A 25236-nucleotide genomic window follows, 5' to 3' on the forward strand; every position below is an offset into this window, starting at 1 on the left:
TATATATTTTTCGACACAAACATTCTGCATTGCATTCATCGTTGATAGTGGAGGGAGGGAGGGAGTGGGAAGGAAAAGAGGGAGAAACTTGGGGGGGGGGGGGGAGAGAGTGAGAGGGTGACATGGGTGGGAAAAGGGGGAGAGACTTGGGTGGTGGGCTTTCGGCTAACATGTTGACTGATGTTCCGCAGAGATGGATCTCAACACCAAGTGTGTGGTGGAAATGGAAGAAAATCAGACTGTTCTCCACCCGCCGCCCTGTCCCAACACGTCTAAGGCAGACAACAGGTAATACCCACCACATCCCCTTCCCCAAAATAAGTGCGTACCACAACACAAGGCAAACATTTTGTTCCCCTCCCTCCACCCATTACAATCTATTTATCTCCATAACAACGAACGCCTGGAGGAGAGGTTTAAAATCAGACGCGCAAAACAAAAATCTGTTAGTTCCATTAAAACAAACAAATGTGTGCAAGGGAAGGGAATGGGAAGAGGGAGGGGTGAGATTTGGAGTGAAGGGGGGGGTGGAGAGTGGAAGGCGATCTATGTTGAGCCGGCAATCGGCGCCAGAAACCCGCGACCGCGTCCGGAGCTGAGATTAAAAAGTCTCCGGTTGGTTTCAAGGAGGCGCAGTCGAATCGAATAATACATCTGCTAGACTCCATCAATGTCCACGGACAGAAGACGTGGTCTCCCCGTTTCCCCTCTTATGGGTACTTGCTAACATTATCTTTCCTTTTCTCTCTCACACACACACATATATATATATATATATGTGTGTGTGTGTGTGTGTGTGTGCGAGAGAGAAAAGGAAAGATAATGTTGGCAAGTACCCAAGGATATACAGCTCAACAGCAAAGAAAAGGAAGTTGGGAAGAACGGGTTGAAATAACAGAGATGAGCAATCGGTCAACATTAACTGTGCCGTGTCGGTAATTTGACATTGATGGAGTCATTGATTATTCGGGGTGAATTGTGTGCGATGAGTTGGGTTCACCAGAACCCGCCTTTTATGGCTTATATTTGCAGTCGCCCACAGGGTGTGGTTCGATCTGTGCAATTTTTGAAGGACCGGGTGTGAAGATCTGTTTGTTTCAAGGCGATGTTGGGGTTGGGGGTGACAGGAGAGACTCGGATCCGCGCCACGCTGCTAGTTCCACTCTGTGTGCGTCTTTCTATAGAAGCTCATGTAAACGTACCCAGTTTAAGCTCGCCCCACCTGTTTTTAGTTTAACTCCAAACTACTGGTGTTAATACTCTCCTTTGCTTTTTTAAAAAAAAGTTGTAAATCTATCCCAGGCCTGTATATATATATATATAGATATAGATATATAGATATAGATATATATATAGATATAGAGATATAGATATAGATATAGATATATATAAAAATAATTCTTGGCTATGCCACAAACGGCCGTGGAGGTCGTCAATTGATATTTTTTAAGGCAGAGATTGGCAGATTGTTGATTAGTACGGGTATCAGGAGTTTATGGGGAGAAGGCAGGAGAATTGGGTTGAGAGGGAAAGATAGGTCAGGCATGATTGAATATCGGAGTAGACTCAATGGGCCGAATGGCCTTACTCTGCTTCTAGAACTTGGTAAATAAATAATTGTTGAGTACAAGCCACCAGGCTGGATGGGCCGCTTTGTAATTGGCTTGTCGGAGAGACGCAGAACTGACCCCCACCCCACGTCGCAAATACAAGCCTTCTTCATTTTTCGCTTGGGCAGCTTACAACTTCAAGTAACCCTTGCTTTCTCTTTCTCTCTCTCTCTCTCTCTCTCTCTCTCTCTCTCTCTCTCTCTCTCTCTCTCTCTCTCTCTCTTCCTCTCCCATTAGTTTGACTGTCCTCTTGATTAAATTGAACTGATTGTGTGCCCCGTTGGCACCTTCCCCTCAGCCAACAACGATCTATTCTGCGTTTTCCTGGAAACTCACCACCTTTGATCTCTCGTTTTCACACCTTACCCTTCCTACGTCACCCCCCCCCCCCCCCAGAATGAAGTCTGGAGAAGGGTCTCGACCCGAAGCGTCACCCACTCCTTCTCTCCAAAGATGCTGACTGTCCCGCTGAGTTACTCCAATGTTGATCTTCGGTGTAAACCAGCGTCTGCATTTCCTTCCTCCTAAACAACCCTCAAACTAACCCAAATGCCGCCAGTCCCATGAAACACAACGACATGAATAGCAGGTGTGGCGAGCTTCCTCCAACTGAATGCTCACTCACGCTGAGATTCCGCCGTTGTTTGTTGTTGAAGGAGCGGCTCTCTGTAACTGGCCCGCCCAGGGCGTTATTTGGCTTGTCCTTTAAGTGAACGGTTAATTGGATAGATCTCCCTTTTTCAGTTATTACATTGTGTTCAGTCGAAAGTGTTTTTGGCAGGGGAGGCCCCGTAGAAGACATTTATAACTCGTGTCAATCTAAGCATCTGTATTCGGATTTATTTAGGACGTTGTGATCTAACATCGCTTGGATTAGAGTGGGTGGTGGGTTGGATCAAGATCTTGTGCGCGGCTAAAAGTCTATTGGCTTCGTCATTTGACTTCACTATTTGCGACGCCGGCAAGGTTTGCGTTGTGTGTTTACGATAATACAACATAAATACCGAACTGTGCAGGAAGGAGCTGCAGATGATGGTTTGCACCGGAGATAGACACAAAATGCTGGAATACCGAACTATTTATCAACAATAGACACGGAATGCCGGAGTAACTCAGCGAGACGGGCAGCATCTCCGGAGAGAAGAATGGGTGACGTTTCGGGTCGAGACCCTTCTTCAGAGATGCTTCCACTGAGTTACTCCAACATTTTTGTGTCTATTTTCGGTGTAAACCAGCATCTGCAATTCCTTCCAACAGACTTCCCAGGGCCCTGCTGCCTCACCCGCTGAATTTCTCCAGCATTTATGTCTACTTTCGATTTTCCAGCATCTACAGCTACAGTTCCTTCTTAAACACCCTGCTATATCCTGCCGTGACTAGTAGAGTTCCAAGGCTCGGTGCTGGGACCCCAGTAATTTACAATATATATTAACAATTTATACGAGGGAATTAAATGTGACATCTCTAAGTTTGCAGATGACACAAGCTGGGTGGCAGTGTCAGCTGCAAGGAGGATGCTATCAGGCTGTAGGATGACTTGGATAGGTTGGGTGAGTGGGCAGATGCATGGCAGATGCAGTGTAATGTGGATAAATGTGAGGTTATCCACTTTGGTGGCAAGAACAGGAAGGCAGATTATTCTTTGAATGATGTTGGGGAGGTGCAACGAGACCTGGGTGTGCTTGTACATCAGTCACTGAAAGTAAGTATGCAGGTACACCAGGCAGTGAAGAAAGCTAATGGCATGTTGGCCTTCTTTGCGATTGGATTTGAGTTTAAGAGCAAGGAGGTCCTACTGCAGTGGTACCAGGTGACACCGCACCTGCAGTACTGTGTGCAATTTTGTTCTCCTAATTTGAGGAAGAACATTCTTGCTATTGAGGGAGTGCAGCGTACGTTCACCAGGTTAATTCCCGGGATGGCAGGACTGACATATGATGAAAGAATAGGCCGACAGGGCTTGTATTCACTGGAATTTAGAAGGATGGGAGGGGATCTTATAGAAACATATACAATTCTTAATGGATTGGACAGGCTAGATGCAGGAAAAATGTTCCCGATGTTGGAGGAGTCCAGAAGCAGGGTTCACAGTTTAAGAATAAGGGGTAGGCCATTTCGGACTGAGATGAGGAAAAATTTTTTCACCCAGAGAGTTGTGAATCTGTGGAATTCACTGCCACAGAAAGCAGTGGAGGCCAATTCACGGGATGTTTTCAAGAGAGAGTTAGATTTAACTCTCGGGGCGAAAGGAATCAAGGGATATGGGGAATGAGCAGGAACGGGGTACTGATTTTAGATGATCAGTCATAAAAACATCTACTGACTTGGCCTTTACAGCCCTCTGTGCCAATGAGTTCCACAGATTAACTACCATCTGACTAAAGAATGAGTTCCCCTCTTATTCAAGAACAATCGATACAATATACTGAAGGTGGCACATGGTAGTTAAAAAACTGCAAGTGATAATTTACTTGATAAAATCTTGACCCAGTTCGGACCCTCCCTTGTCATTAAGGCAGGTGCCTGTGAACATAATTTTCATTCATTGAGTGCTAGTCTCCAAATGTATCAGTAAATTATCCGGTGACTAGGTCGTTAAACATCATGAAACAAAGGGCCAATTGTTACAGTGTGCACTTGCTCAATACCCATTGTACACTGCACTGACAACGGCCGGGTGTCAAGGGGCGAATAGCCTACTCCTGCACCTATTTTTCTATGTTCTATGCCCTAGTTTAACTTTCCAGAATGCATCTGCTTATACCTGTCAGAGTTAAATTCTATCTACCATTCCCTTGTCCACTTTCCCAATTGATATATATCTCCATTCTTGCTTCCCATAACATGTGGTCAGACCCTGGGGATTTATCCACCTTAAAGCATCTCAAGATCTCCAATACCACCTTTTTTGTAATGTTGATCAATATGCTCATGGATATCACTGCTCCATCCCATTAACTTACTATCTTCCATTTCATTATCCATGGTAAATACATATGGGGGGGATTTTTCATTGAAGACTTTTTTCCATATTCTGCAGTTCTAAGTCCATAAGTTCTAGGAGACAGTCGGCCCATCACGTCTACTCTGCTGAAGATAGACACAAAAAGCTGGAGTAATTCAGTGGGACAGGAAGCATCTCTGGAGAGATGGAATGGGTGATGTTTTGGCTCGAGACCCTTCTTCAGTCTACTCTGCCATTCAATCGTGGCTGATCTATCTTTCCCTCTCAATCCCATTCTCCTGCCTTCTCCACATAACCCCTGACACACCTGTACTAATCAAGAATCTGTCAATCTCTGCCTTAAAAATATCCATCAACTTGGCCCCTACAATCATCTGTGGTAATGAATTCCACAGATTCACCACCCGCTGACTAAATAAATTCTTCCTCGTCTTTTTAAGGTATGTCCTGGTATTAGAAACATAGAAACATAGAAAATAGGTGCAGGAGTAGGCCATTCAGCCCTTCGAGCCTGCACCACCATTCAATATGATCATGGCTGATCATCCAACTCAGTATCCTGTACCTGCCTTCTCTCCATATCCCCTGATCCCTTTAGCCACAAGGGCCACATCTAACTCCCTCTTAAATATAGCCAATGAATTGGCCTCAACTACCTTCTGTGGCAGAGAATTCCACAGATTCAACACTCTGTGTGAAAAATGTTTTTCTCATCTTGGTCCTAAAAGACTTCCCCCTTATCCTTAAACTGTGACCCCTAGTTCTGTACTTCCCCAACATCGGGAACAATCTTCCTGCATCTAGCCTGTCCAACCCCTTAAGAATTTTGTAAGTTTCGATAAGATCCCCCCTCAATCTTCTAAATTCTAGCGAGTACAAGCCGAGTCTATCCAGTCTTTCTTCATATGAAAGTCCTGACATCCCAGGAATCAGTCTGGTGAACCGCTATAGCGGCTCTGAACCGGCCCTGCTGAGTGCCCCCCATCCCCCTGGACTGTCTCCCTCGGATGGTCCCGTCACATCTGCACTTTAGTCTGTTGAACTGTTTTGACTGTTTTACTGTTCTTTTTACAATCCATGTTCTCGGGATATCTAAATCTAAATTTTATTAGTTATTTATGTTATGACATCGGTTGGAAGCTGCAAACCAAATCTCGTTGCGCTATGTGCAATGACAATAAAAGATAATAATAATAATAATAATATATTTTATTGTCATTGCACATCAGTGCAACGAGATTTAGTATGCAGCTTCCAACTGATGTAAAAGAAAAGTAAAATAAATAAATAAGCTGTGTGACGTGACCATCCGAGGGAGACAGTCCAGTGGGGATGGGGGGCACTCAGCAGGGCCGGTTCAGAGCCGTTATAGCTCTGGGAATAAAGCTGTTTCTGAGTCTGGAGGTTCGGGCGTAGAAGGCCTTGTAACGTCTGCCGGAGGGAAGTAGTTCGAACAGTCCATTACAAGGGTGTGAGGAGTCTTTATGGATGCTGACGGCCTTCCTGAGGCACCGTGTGAGATTATTATTATTATTATTATTATTATTATTCCCTGTACTCCCTCTATGGCAAGAATGTCTTTCCTCAGATTAGGAGACCAAAACTGTACGCAATACTCCAGGTGTGGTCTCACCAAGACCCTGTACAACTGCAGTAGAACCTCCCTGCTCCTATACTCAAATCCTTTTGCTATGAATGCTAACATACCATTTGCTTTCTTCACTGCCTGCTGCACCTGCATGCCTACTTTCAATGATTGGTGTACCATGACACCCAGGTCTCGTTGCATCTCCCCTTTTCCTAATCGGCCACCATTCAGATAATAGTCTACTTTCCTGTTTTTGCCACCAAAGTGGATAACCTCACATTTATCCACATTATACTGCATCTGCCATGCATTTGCCCACTCACCCAGCCTATCCATGTCACCTTGCAGCCTCCTAGCATCCTCCTCACAGCTAACACTGCCTCCCAGCTTCGTGTCATCCGCAAACTTGGAGATGTTGCATTCAATTCCCTCGTCCAAATCATTAATATATATTGTAAATAGCTGGGGTCCCAGCACTGAGCCTTGCGGTACCCCACTAGTCACTGCCTGCCATTGTGAAAAGGACCCATTTATTCCTACTCTTTGCTTCCTGCCTGCCAGCCAGTTCTCTATCCACATCAATACTGAACCCCCAATACCATGTGCTTTAAGTTTGCATACTAATTTCTTATGTGGGACCTTGTTGAAAGTCTAGGACCAGAGGCTCTGGCCTCTGGTCCTATACGCTCCCACTGGTGGAAACATCCTCTCCATATCCACTCTATCCAGGCCTTGCACTATTCCAATATTTACTAACCTTATTGAATCTTCAAGGACTCTCCTTTGTCAGTGCAGTGTACAATGGGTATTGAGCAAGTGCACACTGTAACAATTGGCCCTTTGTTTCATGATGTTTAACGACCTAGTCACCGGATAATTTACTGATACATTTGGAGACTAGCACTCAATGAATGAAAATTATGTTCACAGGCACCTACCTTAATGACAAGGGAGGGTCCGAACTGGGTCGAGATTTTATCAAGTAAATTATCACTTGCAGTTTTTTAACTAGCATGTGCCACCCTCAGTATATTGTATCGATTGTTCTTGAATAAGAGGGGAACTCATTCTTTAGTCAGATTGTAGTTAATCTGTGGAACTCATTGGCACAGAGGGCTGTAAAGGCCAAGTCAGTAGATATTTTTATGGCAGAGATAGACAAATTCTTGATTAGAACGGGTGTCAAGGGTTATGGGGAGAAGGCAGGAAAATGGGATTAGGAGGCAGAGATCAGCCATGATTGAATGGCGGTGTGGACCCCAAGGGCTGAATGGCCTAATTCCACTCCTGTAGTGAAATGCCTGGATAATGTTGTGTTGCTTCGTGGCTTGGTACGGCAACCTGAGCTTCCTGGAGCGGAAAAGGCTGCAAAAAGTTGTAAACACTGCCCTGGCTCTGACCTCCCTACCATCGGGGGGATCTATCGCAGTCGCTGCCTCAAAAAGGCATCATCAAGGACCCACACCATCCTGGCCACACACTCATCTCTCCTCTGCCATCAGGTAGAAGGTATAGGAGCCTGAAATCTGCAACATCCAGGTTCAGGAACAGCTACTTCCCCACAGCCATCAGACTATTAAACACAACTTCAAACAAACTCTGAACTATAACAGCCTATTGCACTTTATCTGTTATTTTATGTGTGTATTATATATTCTATGGTATATGGGCACCGATCTGATCTGTATTTATGCCTACAATATTCTGTTGTGCTGCAGCAAGCAAGAATTTCATTGTCCTATCTGGGACACATGACAATAAACTCTTCTGACTTGACTTGAGTTTCAACAAAAGGTGTCGGGTGTTATGGGGAGAAGACAGGGGTTAGGGTGGAGAGATAGATCAGCCATGATTGAATGAGTAGACTTGATGGGCCGAATGGCCTAATTCTACTCCAATTCTTTATGACATTAAAACTCTCTTATGCCTGTTTTTACCTTACTTTACATGTCTGTTTATATTTTCTTTGTTATTGCCTTTTTGCTTAAAAAAACCCCTTCAATAATAAGAACCGATCCCCTTTGAATATTTCCATAATTTTATATTTGGTTACAATTGAATTCATCCGATCAGAGCAAATTGAAGTGTTTATGCAATCATCATTCATTTTTAATATTTGTATGGACTGCAGAGTTTCTTTGTTTTCATGATTTATTCCCTGATGTTGGGAAACAAGTTTGTTATTTATTACAGGATTTTAAAGTAAACTAGACCAAGTGCAGACCCGTAGGGTCTGTTCCCCCAACGTGCGGTTGTGGGGGGGGGAGGCGGCATACGGCGTCACACACACTAACTACCCCCCCCGCACTCACGCTAATTACTCCCCTTGATATTATATTAATATTATTAATTTGCTCTTACCCCATAACCACCCTATCTACTGACGCATAGCCCCCAACTTGCAGTCACTTGCAGAGGGGGGGAGGGGGGGGGTGGTAGAGAGTGAGGGCAGATAGAGAAGGGGCAGAGACACAGAGGAGAGGGGGGGGAGAGGAGAGGGGGTTGAGGACAGGGGGGGAGGAGAGGGGGGGGGAGAGGAGAGGGGGGGGAGAGGAGAGGGTGGGGAGAGAGGAGAGGGGGAGTGAGGGGGTGTGCTGAGAGGGGTGAGGTGAGGGGAGGGGGAGAGGTGGGGAGCAGGGAGGGGGAGGGGGGGTGGAGGGAAGGGGGTAGGGGTGTGTGGAGGGGAGGGGGGTTTAGGGGAGGGATGGTGGGGGAGGGGATGGAGGGGAGGAGGGGGAGAAAAAGAGGGAAGAGAGAGAGGGGGGAGTGGAGAGGAGGGGGAGAGGAGAGGGGGGGGGGAAGAGGAGAGGGGGGGGGGTGAGAGGAGAGGAGGGGGGTGAGAGGAGAGGAGGGGGGGGAGAGAGAGAGTGCCTTTTTATTTCAACCCAAACCCCCCAAACAACCATTTGCAGGCAGTGCTTTTTTACTTTAACCATATTTTCATTTTCAAACCACATTAAGGGTACTTACTCACAGTTGTGTGGACATGTGTTCAGTGTTATTCACAGCTCAGAGAAACGTGACCCTCTGCCTTCCTCCCGCTTGCAGACTAATTGAGGCACACCACTTCCTGGTTTTATAGTCCATCCCCCCTGCCGCCAGCGGGGGCAGCAGAGAGAATGGGGAATTTTGTAAAATCATTAATATCTCTGTCATTTTTCATCGACTGGAAAAATCCTCGGCACACATGCGGCAGAGGGGGGCTCTGAGCGAGGTGGCCAAAAATGACGGCCGTAGGTGGCGGCGTTCTCTCAGAAATCGCAGCACAGATGGCCAAAACCGGTCAAGAACAGACTTTTAGTAATATATTAGACTAAGTGAGACCCGTTGGGTCCCATGTTCACACGGGAGGGCTGGTCCCCCGACGCTATATTCCACCTCTCCACCAATTCCAATATTGGTGGCCAGTGGGGAGGCTTTCTGGAGTGCTGGTATGGGTTCTTGGGGTGGCAGCTCAGTTCCTCAAGCTTGATCTGCTGGCAGCTCACTCACGGCTGGTGGGCTGGCAGTTGACTCATGACTATTCCTTGAAATTCCATTTCAAGCAGGGTGCAAATCTACCAAATTCAAATCCATGTTCTTACCATTTCAAGCAGGGTGCAAGTCCACCAAATTCAAATCCATGTTCCTACCATTTCAAGCAGGGTGCAAGGCCACCGAATACCAGTGCAGTTTCATACGACTTTCAGCAGGGTGCAAGGCCACCAAATTCAGTGCAGTTTTATTCCACTTCAAGCAGGGTCCAAGGCCACTAAATTCAAATGCAGCTTCATACCATTTCATGCAGGGTGAAACCACCATAAAACCACAAAAAACACTAAACTCACAGTTCAGTAGACATTCAGTGTGTTCAGTTGATTCACAGCTCAGTCAGAGTTATGACCTCTCCCTCCCCATCATGCAGAGACTGAGCCACACCCACACTTCTGAGTTTTATAACCCCTCCCCCTCCTACCGGAAAAGGTGTGGCTTTCAGGGCGTGATTGACAGGAGAGAGATTCTCAACATTTTTTAAACACTAATAACACTTTTATTTTTAATTGATGGGAAGAATTCTCTGCACCTGCTCAGCGGCCAAAAATCACAGCCGTAAGTGTAGCGTTTTATCTAAAATCAATATACAGTGCAAACAGGAAGTAAGTGCATTTGCAGTAGTTCCTTTTAACTTCAAGCCAAAGCACCCAAGCCGCCATTTGCAGTAAGTAGTGCCTTTCAACCTCAAGCCAAAGCACCCAAGCCACCATTTGCAGTAAGTAGCGCCTTTCAACTTCAAGCCAAAGCACTCAAGCCACCATTTGCAGTAAGTAATGCCATTCAACTTCAAGCCAAAGCACCCAAACAACCATTTGCAGGCAGTGCCTTTTTACTTCAAACAAACCATATTTTCATTTTCAAACCACATTAAGGGTACTCAGTTGTGTAGACATTTGTTCAGTGTTATTCAGAGCTCAGAGAGACGTGACCCTTGACTTCATTCATCTTGCAGAGATTGAGTGAGACACACCACTTCCTGGTTTTATAGTCCCTCCCCCTCCCTCCAGCAGGGGCAGCAGAGAGAATGGTGATTTTTTTAAACTTCAAGCCAAAACACCCAAGCCACCATTTGCAGTAAGTAGTTCCTTTTAACTTTAAACCAAAGCTCCCAAGCCACCATTTGCAGTAAATAGTGCATTTCAACTTCAAGCCAAAGCACCCAAGCCACCATTTGCAGTAAGTAGTGCCTTTCAACCTCATGCCACCATTTGCAGTAAGTAGTGCCTTTCAACTTCAAGCCAAAGCACCCAAGCCACAATTTGCAGTAAAAAGTGCCTTTCAACTTCAAGCCAAATCACCCAAGCCATCATTTGCAGTTAGTGCCTTTCAACTTCAAGCCAAAGCACCCAAGTCACCATTTGCAGTAAGTAGTGCCTTTCAACTTCAAGCAAAGCACCCAAGCCACCATTTGCAGTAAGTAGTGCCTTTCAACTTCAAGCAAAGCACCCAAGCCACCATTTGCAGTAAGTAGTGCCTTTCAACTTCAAGCAAAGCTCCCAAGCCACCATATGCGGTAGTAGTGCCTTTCAACTTCAAGCCAAAACACCCAAGCCACCATTTGCAGTAAGTAGTGCCTTTCAACTTCAAGCCAAAGCGCCCAAGCCACCATTTGCAGTAAGTAGTGCCTTTCAACTTTAAACCAAAGCTCCCAAACCACCATTTGCAGTAAGTAGTGCCTTTCAACTTCAAGCCAAAACACCCAAAACAACCATTTGCAGGCAGTGCCTTTTTACTTCAAAAAAACATATTTTCATTTTCAAACCACATTAAGGGTACTCACAGTTGTGTAGACATTTGTTCAGTGTCATTCAGAGCTCAGAGAGACGTGACCCTTGGCTTCATCCATCTTGCAGAGAGTGAGTGAGGCACACCACTTCCTGGTTTTATAGTCGGGGGGGACTAGGTTAGAGGGTAGGGGGTGTGGAGGGGAGGGGGTTTAGGGGAGGGAGGGAGAGGGGGGGAGGGGAGAGAGAGGGGGGAGGGGGGAGGAGAGATGGGGAGGGGGGGGAGGGGGAGAGAGAGGGTGTGCTGAGAGGGGAGGGGGCTGGTGGGGAGCAGGGAGGGTGGAGGGAAGGGGGTAGGGGTGTGTGGAGGGGAGGGGGTTTTGGGGAGGAATGGTGGGGGAGGGGAGGGGGGGGAGAAAAAGAGGGGAGAGAGAGGGGGGGAGGGTGGAGAGGAGAGGAGAGAGGAGAGGGGGGGCAGGAGAGGGGGGGAGGGGGGGGGAGGGGGTGGGAGTGGAGAGGGGGGGAGAGGAGAGGGGGGAGAGGTGAGGGGGGAAGGGGGAGAGGAGAGGGAGGAGAGGGGGTGGAGGAGAGGGGGGGAGAGGGGGGGAGGGGGAGAGGGGGGGGGGAGAGGAGAGGGGGGAGGAAAGGGGGGGAGATTAAAAAAAACATTTTAGAACCAAAAAAGACACATTCTGCAAGCATTGTAGAACCAAAAGAGACACTTTTTGCAGACATTTTAGAACCAATAAACACTTTTTGCAAACATTTTAGAACCAATAGACACATTCTGCAAGCGTTTTAGAACCACTAAGGACACTTACATTTGAGTAGACATGTGTTCAGTGTTATTCACAGCTCAGAGAAACGTGACCCTCTGCCTTCCTCCATCTTGAAGAGACTGATTGGGGCACACCACTTCCTGGTTTTATAGTCCCTCCCCCCTGCCGCCAGCAGGGGCAGCAGAGAGAATGGGGAATTTTGTAAAATCATTAATATCTCTGTCATTTTTCATCGACGGGAAAAGTCCTCGGCACACATACGGCGGAGGGGGGCTCTGAGTGAGGTGGCCAAAAATGACGGCCGTAGGTGACGGCATTCGCTCGGAAATCGCAGCACAGATGGCCAAAACCGGTCAAAAACAGACTTTTAGTAATATAGATAAGATATCTGATTGAAAATTAGCAACCAAGAAATGTTTGCAATGTTATAGTCATGCAGTGGGTGTTGGAGTGTTAATGTGCGGGGTATCGCTGGTCGGTACGGACTTGGTGGGCCTAAGGGCCTGTTTTCGCCCTGTATCTCTAAACTAAACATTTTTTTAAATGCACGCAAAAACCTGTAGGTATAGGAAGTGTGAAATAAAAATAATAGGCTGCAAAGAAAATCTGAAATGAAACCAGAAGACGTTGGTAATATGCAGAAGGTCAAGTAGTATCTGTTGAGACTGAAACTTATCTTCAGAATGTTTCATGAAACATGACTTCAGAATTATTTTTTAGTTTCGAGATACAGCGCGGAAACAGGCCCTTTGATCCACCGAGTCGGCACTTTCCTGCGATCCCCGCAGGCTAACACTATCCTACACACAGGGACAGTTTACATTTATACAGAGCCAATTATCCTGCAAACTTTTATGTCTTTGGAATGTGGGAGGAAACTGAAGATCTCGGTGAAAACCCACGCGGTCACAAGGAGAACGTACAAACTCCGTACAGACGAGCACTTGTACTTAAGGATCGAACCCGGGTTTCTGGCGCTGTGAGGCAATAGCTCACATCACTGTGACGTCCCAAGTTTAATATTTAATGAAACATGTTTTCAAAATGTTGGTACACAAAAATGCTGGAGAAACTCAGCGGGTGCGGCAGCATCTATGGAGTGAAGGAAATAGGCAACGTTTCGGGCCGAAACCCTTCTTCAGACCGATATTTTACAAACGTTGCCTATTTCCTTCGCTCCATAGATGCTGCTGCACCCGCTGAGTTTCTCCAGCATTTTTGTGTACCTTCGATTTTCCAGCATCTGCAGTTCCTTCTTAAACACTTTTCATAATGTTTTCAGAAACTAACCTTTTATCAGATACCAAAGGCAGGGTATTTGTCAGATCAGACCCATGGCATCTCTCACTTTTGAAAGACCAAAACCATTAGTGCACTACCCTGTTCTTCCTTCACTGCTTCATTATCCTATGCCCTATCACCTTGGTGCCACTGTGTTATGTTGTGTCGTGGACTTTCAGTGTTTGTGCTTTTTTTAAATTCTATTTTATTTTTAATATGTTTTATTATTTATTATTATTTATTTATTTTTATTTTTATTTTTATGATACTGCCTGTAAGGGAAATTCATTTCGTTGTCTCTAACTGAGACAATGACAATAAATTTGAATACAATACAATACAATACAATACAAATCAAAAGCTATTCTTAAATCTGTCTCCATCACTCTTTCAAACACTGCATTTCAGAGCCTGCTGAGTGTCTTTTTTGTAAAGCTCATTTTCCAACTGAGCTTTTATCTTAAATCAGTGCTGTCTTGGTTGAGAACCTGCTGGTGTAAGCAGTTTAGTTTAGTTCACACCGGGTCCATGCCGACCTGCAATCCCCGCACATTAACACTATCCTACACCCACCAGGGACAATTTACAAGTTTACAGAAGCAATTAACACAGGGGCGGAAATCCCAGGGGGGACACGTCCCCCCCCCCCCCCCCGTTTTTTGTAATCTGGAATTTAAAACTCGGTGAAATCTCCGCTTTCCGCGAGACAGTGCGGGTGGGACTGATGATCGAGGGCGTCGATTGGACAGAGAGACGTCGGTCAGCAGGCAATGGGGGGGGGGGGAACATGATGATTCAGCGCGATGATTGGAGGAGGGAGGTGTCGGTCAGAGGCGGAAGTAGGGGGTGGGACTGAGGATAGAGCGTGGTGATGGAGGAGGGAGACGTCATGGTGGAGCAAAGATCATAGAACGGGGCTTGAATTGCATGTCCAGGTCATAAGGTCACAAGCGAAAAACACTCTCGGCAGCCCTGGACACAAACCTGCGCCTCATCCGCAGCCAGGATCGATCCCGGGTCTCCAGAGCTGCAATCGCTGCTGAACCGCCGCTGGACCATCACCGTCCCCACCCGAGTGACACCCCCCCCCCCTCCCATGCGCCCGGGGGTGGCCAGAGACGTTGGTAGTTAGACGGGAGCGGTGCCCCCAGGCCCACAGCCAGTGCAGAGAAGCAAGGCTTGATCCACGGCTCCGGATTGGTGTCCCATCAGTCCTGGCAGGGCTGTAGGTTAACCCGGCGAGACAAGCAGAGTTGAGCAGGATTATGCGCTGCTTCTCCGCGCTGGCTGTAAGCCTGGGCCGTCGTTCCCGTAATTACCGTCCACAGGGCCCACGGCTGAAGCCTCCAAAGCCTCGCATGTGTGTGTGTGTGAGTGTGCGCATGCGCGGCGGCCGCTAAGAAATTGTGTGTCCCCCCCCCATGTTTTGATAGCGATTTCCGTGCCTGAATTAACTTACAAACCTGTAAGTCTTTGGAGTGTGGGTGGGAGGAAACCGAAGATCTCCGAGAAAACCCACGCAGGTCACGGGGAGAACGTACAAGCTCCGTTGAGTTATTTCACTAAAAACACTCTTCTCAAACTTTGATCATCTCATAATATCCACATTTGTGCTTCATCGTGACGTTTCTCAGATGTGCTCGTGCATGGTAAAATACTTTATCTGCCAGATGGGGGGATGCATAATAAATAGTGTGCGACACAGATGACTGACACTTTATAATGCTGTAAAGGAAGGAACTGCAGATGCTGGTTTAAACCGAAGATAGGCACAAAATGCTGGAGTAACTCAGCGGGTCAAGCAGCATCTCTGGAGAGAAGGAATGGGTGGCGTTTTGGGTGGGGACACTCCTTCAGACTGATGTCAGGGGAGAAGGAGATACATAGATTAGGATGTGTAAGGTGTGAAAACAGGACAAAGGGGATTAAGATCAAGGAAAATGTGGAGTAGATCATTGTTGGCTGGGAGAAGTAACAACAAAGCAAACAGATAAAATGTAGTCGGAGACAGTCAGACTGGTCGGAGAACTGTAATGGGGGAGGGATGGAGAGAGGGAAAGCAAGGGTTACTTGAAGTTACTTGAAGTTAGATAAGTCAATGTTCATATTGCTGGGTTGTAATGCAAATTTTGTGTAAGAATGCGGTCGCCCTGCACTTGTTTTGAAAGCTTCCTCAAAACTATTAGGAATAGGATCGAACTTGGGTCCCTGGTGCTGTAAGGCAGCAACTCTACCGCTGCGACACCATGCTACCCCTGACCATTGTGGCCATTGACCACTGTTCAGAATTAATTTTTTTTTAACTTTAGTTTAAATTTAGAGATACAGCGCGGAAACAGGCCCTTCGGCCCACTGAGTCCACGTCGACCAGCGATCCCTGCATATGAACACTATCCTGCACACACTAGGGACAATTTACACATACACCAAGCCAATTAATCTACATACCTGTGCGTCTTTGGGGTGCGGGAGGAAACCGAAGATCTCGGAGAAAGTCCACGCAGGTCACAGGGAGAACGTACAAACTCCGTACAGACCGCACCCGTAGACGGGATCGAACCCGGGTCTCCGGCGCTGCAAGCGCTGTAATGCAGCAAAACTACAGCTGCGTCACTGCTGCCGAGGGGAACCTTTTAAAAAAAAAACACCTTCAAATATCGTAAACACTCATGTCTTGATGCCATACTGCAGCAGTTAATTTATTCAGACAGCTGTATCTTTTTTTCATTGTTTTTCCTCTCAATGATTGAAGTATTCCAAAAGCAACATTTTGGAGGAATCCATCGGGTCAGGCAGAACCTGTGAACCATTTTTTTTCACAGCTGCTGCTTAACCCGAGTTCCTCCAACATGTTTTTTTGCTCCAGATTCAAGCATCTGCAGTCTCTTGTGTCTCCATCTTAATGATGTATCCGGCTACAGGTGTGCTGCGTTTTGAATGTTATTGCCCAGAGATTAGACTAAGTGTACTTGGAAGTCAAAGTGGGAGAACAGCAGCATGTCATGCATTGTTTTCACATTAGAGAAATAAGCTGACAATGGCCTGTTTCCTTTATCATCATTACTTCTGAATGGAAACATATAAGATTATTAAGGGTTGGACACGCTAGAGGCAGGAAACATGTTCCCGATGATGGGGGAGCCCAGAACCAGGGGCCACAGTTTAAGAATGAGGGGTAAGCCATTTAGAACGGAGATGAGGAAATACTTTTTCACACAGAGACAGTGTTATGAGTCTGTGGAATTATCTGCCTCAGAGGGCGGTGGAGGCTGGTTCTCTGGATGCTTTCAAGAGAGAGTTAGATAGAGCTCTTGGAGATAGATGAGTCAAGGTATACGGGGAGAACCAGGAACAGGGTACAGATTGTGGATGATCAGCCATGATCATAGTGAATGGTGGTGCTGGCTCGAAGGTCCGAATGGCCTGCTCCTACACCTATTGTCTGTTGTCTTTTTTACATATCTTTGTATCCTATATCACCATCTATATCTCTTGTTTCCCTTTCCCCTTAATCTCTCTGTCTGAAGAAGGGTCTCGACCCAAAACATCACCTATTCCTTTTCTCCAGAGATGCTGCCTGTCCCGCTGTGTTACTCCAGCTTTTTGTGTCTATCTTTGGTTTAAACCAGCATCTGCAGTTCCTTCCTATACAAAGAACTGGAGATGCTGGTTAATACACAAAAAGATACAAAGAGCTTGGAAGTAACAGCAGGTTAGGCAGCATCTCTGGAGAACATGGACAGGTGACCTTTTGGGCGAGACCTTTCTTCAAACTAATTGTAGCAGATGGGGGAGATGAAAGCTGGATAAGGGGAGAGACTGGAGAAAGCGTGGCAGGTAATAGGTGGACATTTTTTTGATAGGCAGATGTTTGAATCAAAGGCCAGAGATAAGAGTAGTAGGTGTGAGACAGGTTTGAAGAGTTGTGGATTGTGAAGCCAGAGCAGGCTTCCCAGAGGGAGTAATGCATACATTGATCACGTATTGTCTTTGTGTTGACTGGTTAGCACGCAACAAAAGCTTTCCACTACCTCGATACACGTGACAATAAACTCAACTCAAAGTAGCAGGAGGGGTGTAGGGGAGGAGTAGGTGGGAGTCTAGTTGGGGTACAGGGGAGGCAAAGGGGGGAGGGGTCAGGAGGGGGGGAGGGTTGGCCTGGGTGGTTGGGAAGAAGGTGGGCGGTTGGAGTGGGGAGGGGAGTTGGAGGGGGCAGTTGGGAAAGGGGAGGGTTTGGAGGGGGAGGGTTTGGAGGGGGGAGTTGGGAGTTGGGAGGGTTTGGGGGGGGGGGGGGAAGGTTTGGAGGGGTTAGTTAGAGGTTATGTAAAATTGGATAATCTTATTAGGATTCATTTTCGGGGCTTGCTAAAAAATCAGAACACTTACAAACTAGAGAAACAAGGAACCACCGTCCAAAGTCCTGGAGTAACTCAGCGGGTCAAGCAGCATCTCTGGAGGATAGGTGACGTTTCAGGTCGGGAAGCTGAATGTTTCCTATGCCATTGAACTCTCGCTGTCAGTTGAGGCACGTACGGGTTTGTCAATATTGTGATATTGTTTGTCTGTTGAGGGCCATTGGCACTCTCCCATTAGTTTAGTTTAGGGTAGAGATACCTCTGGAACCAGCATGGAAACAGGCCCTTCGGCCCACCGAGTCCACACCGACTAACGATCCCCACACAGAAACACTACCCTACACACACTAGGGACAATTTACAATTTTAAAGAAGCCAATTAACCGACGCCTTTGGAATGTGGGAGGAAACCGAAATTCCTGGGGGGAAAAAACCACGCAGGTCATGGGGAGAACATAGAAACTCCGAACATAGAGCACCCTTAGTCAGGATCGAACCTGAGTCTCGAGCTGTAAAGCAGCAACTCTACCGCTGCGCCACCGTGCAGGGGGTGGGCAGAACATGCATGCATATATGTTGTTGAAACTAACTAACGTACCTTGAAAGAAGAGCTGGTGTGGTGGTGAAGGTAAACCAGAGGGTGGTGAATCTGTGGAATTCATTGCCACAGAAGGCTGTGGAGGCCAAACCAATGGATATTTTGAAGGCAGAGATTGATAGATTCTTGATTAGTACGGGTGTCAGGGGTTATGGGGAGAAGGCAGAAGAATGGGGTTAGGAGGGTGACTTCCTGAGGAGGGAGATCAGCCTTGATTGAATGGCGGAGTGGACTTGATGGGCCGAATGACTTTATTCTGCTCCTATCACGTGAATTTATGAACTAATGAGCTGCAGATCACCAAAGAATTTTGGTAATAGGATAAAGGCAGATAAATCAGCATTACAAGTGAAGGAGTGCCAAACCACCCAATATGGTATTTTAACAATGTCTATGAATGTTTGGTCAAAATTCAAACTTGTTATTTATGGAAGACATTAGGGTTCTAGAATAGGCACAAGGATTAGGTGTGGTAGAGTTGCTGCCCTACAGGGCCTTCCTGTGACCGCGTGGGATTTCTCCAGGTGCTCTGGTTTCTTCCCGCACTCCAAAGACGTACAGGGTTTTGTAGGTTAATCGGCCTGGTAAGCTGTAAAATTGTCCCTAGTGTGTAGGATAGTGCTAGTGTACGGGGTGATCGCTGGTCAGTGCGGGCTCGGTGGGCTGAAGGGCCTGTTGCCGCAGTCTAAAGTAAAGGATTAAGGGTATGGTCCCTTTTACTCTTGATTGCAGTTTGTTCAGAACAAAGCCACCCTTTGTACCTCTTGTTCATTTTAATTTGCTGCATATCCCCACAGTCACAGATAGATATTATGATGGATGGTTAAAATGGCATTTGTTAATAATTTCTGGGCTAAGAGATTTGAGGAACATGGTTTAAATTATTGGATCGCTTAATATTCTGTGGTATTTTAAAATGACTGTTAAATATAGATTTTGTACAGAAATATTATTTTGGGATACATTCTGTTTTTTTGATGTTATTTTACAAGTTTACCACTTTCAATTAATGCCAACATTTTTTATAATGTAGCATATTTCATAGGGTCAGGGTTATGTTTAATGTTTAGTTTAGAGATACGGCACGGAAACAGGCCCTTTGGCCCACCGAGTCGGCGCCGACCTGCGATCCCCGCACACTAACGCTGTCCTACACACACTAGGGACAATTTCAAATTATACCAAGCCATTTAACCTACCTCATAATCACAATCACAATCAGTTTTATTCGTCACTTGCACATAAAGTGCAAGTGAAATGAATTTGCCAGCAGCGGTACAATGAAAAAGAACACACAAACACACAATAAAAATTTAATATAAACATCCACCACAGCATTCATCACTGGTGGAAGGCACAACATTTGGCCAGTCCTCCTCCATTTTTTGTATGTATTTGGAGTGTGGGAGGAAACCAGAGCACTCGGGAGTAAACCCACGCAGGTCACACGGTGAACGTACAAACTCCGTACAGACAAGCGTATGTAGTCAGGATTGAACCCGGGTCCCTGGCGCTGAAAGGCAGCAACTCTACCGCTGCTCCACCGTGCCGCCAAAGTAAGGTAATTGCACACTCTTCCTGCCCTCCCCCCCCCCCCCCCCCACAACTGTGAAGGAAGTTAACATATTTCTTTGTCAGTAAAATTATATCCTTACAATGGCTTTGTAAGTTATTTGTTATCAACAGGCTGTCAAATTCTTTTGAGCGCTGAAATTGAAGTGGATCAAAAAGATAAATCATGACCTTATCCTTATCAGTGATGCTCACACACTCTCAAAAATATTTTTAACCATGTCAGTGTTTCCATAACCTCATTTCTTTATCTAGCCACCAAGGCAATGCATAGTTCAGAAACTTTGAAAAATAGTTCACTTTACCCCAGGAAGCTACAAAAGCGAAATTCTTGCTTTTCCAGATTCACACAGGGTGAAGGGGAAAACAAATTGTAGTTTTTAATTTGATTATTGAGTCCTGGTATAAAAAGAGTGATAAGCAAGCTTCTTTTAACATTCTTTTTGCATTAATTTTGGAAGCCTACCTTTGTTAACTTTTGGTCAATGACCTTTATGTGCTCTTTCTTTATTGAAACAGATGTACTATTGCCCAATTTCCACGAACTCAGTCTTTGGGAACAATACTGGCAACGACGGAGAAATTTTTTTAAATTTCAGAATTTGGAAAAAGTTACCTTGCTCTGCATTTTAATGTTGTCATTTCTTCTTCTCCCTAAAGTCCGCCATTAACCATGATGCTTGCTGCCAGTAACCCTGATTGTCACTAATTATGTCCATGTCTGCAGGTTTCTTGTATGTTTTAGTAGCAACTGGCAATGAATCCACTGTCCCAGCCCTTGTACTCCAGTTACATCAAATCTGGGTTTCAATCTGTTGATGGCACTTCAAGCAGTCACGAAGCCAAGGTCATTCGTGAAGTCTTTATTAACTATGACCATAGTTCACTGCCCTTCGTTTAAACTATCTGACCTCTAGTCATAGCGAATAAGTCATAAAATACAGTGGCTTGCAAAAGTTTTCATACCCCTTGAACTTTTCCACATTTTGTCACGTTACAACCACAAACATAAATGTATTTTATTGTGATTTTATGTGATAGACCAACACAAAGTGGTGCATAATTGTGAAGTGGAAGGAAAATGATACATGGTTTTCAAATTTTTTTACAAATAAAAAACTGAAAAGTGTGGCATGCAAAAGTATTCAGCCCCCCCTGAGTCAATACTTTGTAGAACCACCTTTCGCTGCAATTACAGCTGCAAGTCTTTTGGGGTATGTCTCTACCAGCTTTGCACATCTAGAGACTGAAATTTTTGCCCATTCTTCTTTGCAAAATAGCTCAAGCTCAGTCAGATTGGATGGAGAGCGTCTGTGAACAGCAATTTTCAAGTCTTGCCAGAGATTCTCAATTGGATTTAGGTCTGGACTGTGACTGGGCCATTCTAACACATGAATATGCTTTGATCTAAACCATTCCATTATAGCTCTGGCTGTATGTTTAGGGTCATTGTCCTGCTGGAAGGTGAACCTCCGCCCCAGTCTCAAGTCTTTTGCAGACTCTAACAGGTTTTCTTCCAAGATTGCCCTGTATTTGGCTCCATCCATCTTCCCATCAACTCTGACCAGCTTCCCTGTCCCTGCTGAAGAAAAGCATCCCCACAGCATGATGCTGCCACCACCATGTTTCACAGTGGGGATGGTGTGTTCAGGGTGATGTGCAGTGTTAGTTTTCCGCCACACATAGCGTTTTGCATTTAGGCCAAAAACTTCAATTTTGGTCTCATCTGACCAGAGCACCTCCCTCCACATGTTTGCTGTGTCCCCCACATGGCTTGTGGCAAACTGCAAACGGGACTTCTTATGGCTTTTTTTCAACAATGGCTTTCTTCTTGCCACTCTTCCATAAAGGCCCGATTTGTGGAGTGCACGACTAATAGTTGTCCTGTGGACAGATTCTCCCATCTGAGCTGTGGATCTCTGCAGCTCCTCCAGAGTTACCATGGGCCTCTTAGCTGCTTCTCTGATCAATGCTCTCCTTGCCCGGCCTGTCAATTTAGGTGGACGGCCATGTCTTGGTAGGTTTGCAGTTGTGCCATACTCTTTCCATTTTCGGATGATGGATTGAACAGTGCTCCGTGAGATGTTCAAAGCTTGGGATATTTTTTTATAACCTAACCCTGCTTTAAACTTCTCCACAATTTTATCCCTGACCTGTCTGGTGTGTTCCTTGGGCTTCATGATGCTGTTTGTTCACTAATGTTCTCTAACAAACCTCTGAGGCCTTCACAGAACAGCTGTATTTATACTGAGATTAGATTACACACAAGTGGACTTAATTACTAATTAGGTGACTTCTGAAGGCAATTGGTTGCACTGGATTTTATTTAGGGGTATCAGAGTAAAGGGGGCTGAATACTTTTGCACGCCACACTTTTCAGTTTTTTATTTGTAAAAAAATTTGAAACCATGTATCATTTTCCTTCCACTTCACAATTATGCGCCACTTTGTGTTGGTCTATCACGTAAAATCCCAATAAAATACATTTACGTTTGTGGTTGTAACGTGACAAAATGGAAAAGTTCAAGGTGTATGAATACTTTTGCAAGCCACTGTAAATCACAACATTTTTACTCTTTAGACTTAAATGATACAGCGCGGAAACAGGCCATTCGGCCCACAGAGTCTGCACTAACCAGCGATCACCTTGTACACTTGCACTATCCTACATACTCAGGACAATTTACAATTTTATCGAAGCCTAGTAACTTACAAACCTGTACGTCTTTGGAGTGCGTGTGGTAACCGGAGATAGCGAAGCAAACCCACGCAGGTCACGGGGAGAACGTACAAACTCCGTACAGACGGCACCCGTAGCGTAGTCAAAATCGAACCCGGGTTTCTGGCGCTGTAAGGCAGCGACTCTTGAGAAGGATAGCTGATGGGGATTGGTAGCAGTGAGAGAATGAAGATGTAAACTTGTCTCTTCATTGGTTTTTGGTCTGCTCTGGCTATCTGTGGCTCCGTGTTCCTCCGCTGTTGATAGACAAATGGGACTAGCCCGATCGGCATTACTACCTGGTCGGCATGGACAAAGTGGGATGAAGGATCTGTTTGTGTGAGCTCTATGACCTCTGAGAATACATAATCATGAGAGGAATAGAACGGGTTGATGCACAGGGTCTCTTGCCCAGAGTAGAGGAAACGAGAACCAGGTTTAAGGTGAGGGGGGAAAGATTTAATAGGATCCTGAGGGGGGTAACTTTTTCATGCAAAGGATGATTGGTGTATGGAATGAGCTGCCGAAGGAGGTAGTTGAGGCAGGTACATTTTTGGCGCCATTATTCAAAGTCCAAAGTCTGGTCGGCCCGCGCGCTTGATGTACTGGAGCAGTTCCCGCGAACCAACGTCCATCTCCTCTCCTCGCCCGGCCATCTTTGTGACCCGGGGGTGCCTCATACAGCCAACCTTGAAGGCGCTGGAGTCATTACCCCAGTTCACCTTCCTACCGGCCCTTGCTCCTCGTGTCCGACGTCTCCAGCGCCCTTCCGGTTACGCCGACCGACAAGTCTTCTGGTGCGTTAATAAGAACCTGAGGGCTCTTTCACACAAAGGATGATAGATGTATGGAGTGAGCTGCCGGAGGTATTAGGTACTATCGCAATGTTTAGGAAACAGTTCGACAGGTAGTTGGATAGAATGTGTAGGAAAGAACTGCAGATGCTGGTTTAAACTGAAGATAGATACAAAATGCTGGAGTAACTCAGCGGGACAGGCAGTAGTATCGTTGGAGAGAAGGAATGGGTGACTTGGGTGGAGGCCCTTCTCGAGACCAGACTTCTTCAGTCTGAAGAAGGGTCTCGACCCGAAATGTCACCCATTCCTTCTCTCCAGAGATACTACTGCCTGTCCCGCTGAGTTACTCCAGCATTTTGTATCCAGGCAGATGGATAGGACAGGTTTCGAGGGATATGGTCCAAATGCAGGCAGGTGGGACTCGTGTTGATGGGACATGTTGGCCTGTGTGGGCAAGTTGGGAAGAAGGCCTCCGACAAGCCTTTGGGCGGGTGATCGTTTAGGGAAACATTGGCTTTGCTGGTAGGAAACTAAATTTCCCCCGGCATAAATCACTGTAATAGTAGCATGGAAAAGAGCCAGATGTTGACCACAAAATAATCAGGAAATGTAGCTGAACAATTGAGTATCCTCGGGGACTGACCCAATTATGTTTAACACTCCTGTTTTAAATGGAGAAATCTGTAGCCAAGAGACAATTGCGACACAAACCTTTCCACTGAGAATATTTAATTTAGTTTAGAGATACAGCGCGGAGACAGGCCTTTCGGCCCACCTGTTCCTCGCCGTGTAGCCATTCCCGCACACTAACACTAACCTACACACACTAGGGACAATTTACAATTTTACCAAGCCAATTAGCTTACAAACCTGCATGTCTTTGGAGTGTGGGAGGAAACCAGGGGTAAACCCACACAGGTCAGTGGGAGAATGTACAAACTCTGTACGGACAGCACCCATGGTCAGGATCGAACTGGTGTTGTAAGGCAGCAACTCTACTGCTGTGCTGCCCCAAAGCTGTGGAGCTTTGTTGATTAATTTAGACAATTGGGTTGATTTACTTGGAATACTTAACAAATATCACATTCCTTTCTTCTTGCTTGTCGAGTATGGGCATGTGGTAATTAGGGAGTGATTTGATGGAAGTGTTTAAGCAATGTTAGAAAGCAACTTTATTGGGTTCATGATAAGGGCGCATTGTTGTGATTTAATGGAAGAACATCGGTGGAGTGATCAGTGAGCTCTTTTCTCCACTTTCTAAAATTGCAGTCTTCCATCGTTTATTACTAAAGGGCGTGTCCCACTTGGCGATTTTTTTTTCGGCGACTGCCGGCGTCATTGACTGATGTATCAGGGTCACCGAAAGATTTTGAACATTTCAGAATCCAGTGGCGACAAAAAAATTGTTGCAACGCTTGAGGAAACGGCGCGCGTCAATACGTCGTCACGCCGCGACTTTTTCGGTGACCCGATACGTCAGTCAACGATGCCAGCAGTCGCCGAAAAAATAGGCAAGTGGGACAGAGACTGTCAGGATTGAAGACGAGATGAGGGGTGTAGATGTACAGGGACAAGGGGGTCATTGTAATCCCTGAGAAATGCTACCGTTTCTATGTGAAGCCTCACTGGCAGTGATTAATGCACAGTTTTTCTGGTTGCCTTTGAAGTTAGAATTGCAGTATTCCCCGCGAACTGAAAAGAGGCCTTTCACAAG

General features: G+C 45.9%; 1 protein-coding gene across 5 annotated transcripts in view; it reads left to right on the forward strand.

Annotated features, from left to right (window-relative positions):
* kif13a (kinesin family member 13A) overlaps positions 1-25236 on the forward strand; it is a 294683-nt gene that overhangs the window by 490 nt on the left and 268957 nt on the right. For all 5 annotated transcript variants that reach the window (XM_033013828.1, XM_033013858.1, XM_033013844.1 and 2 more), the window contains exon 2: positions 192-288. In XM_033013828.1, coding sequence (XP_032869719.1) covers positions 192-288 — 97 coding nt within the window. The remainder of the gene's footprint in view (positions 1-191; positions 289-25236) is intronic.

The sequence above is a fragment of the Amblyraja radiata genome, chromosome 2 (assembly GCF_010909765.2).
Source record: "Amblyraja radiata isolate CabotCenter1 chromosome 2, sAmbRad1.1.pri, whole genome shotgun sequence".
In the NCBI taxonomy this organism is placed as follows: Eukaryota; Metazoa; Chordata; class Chondrichthyes; order Rajiformes; family Rajidae; genus Amblyraja; species Amblyraja radiata.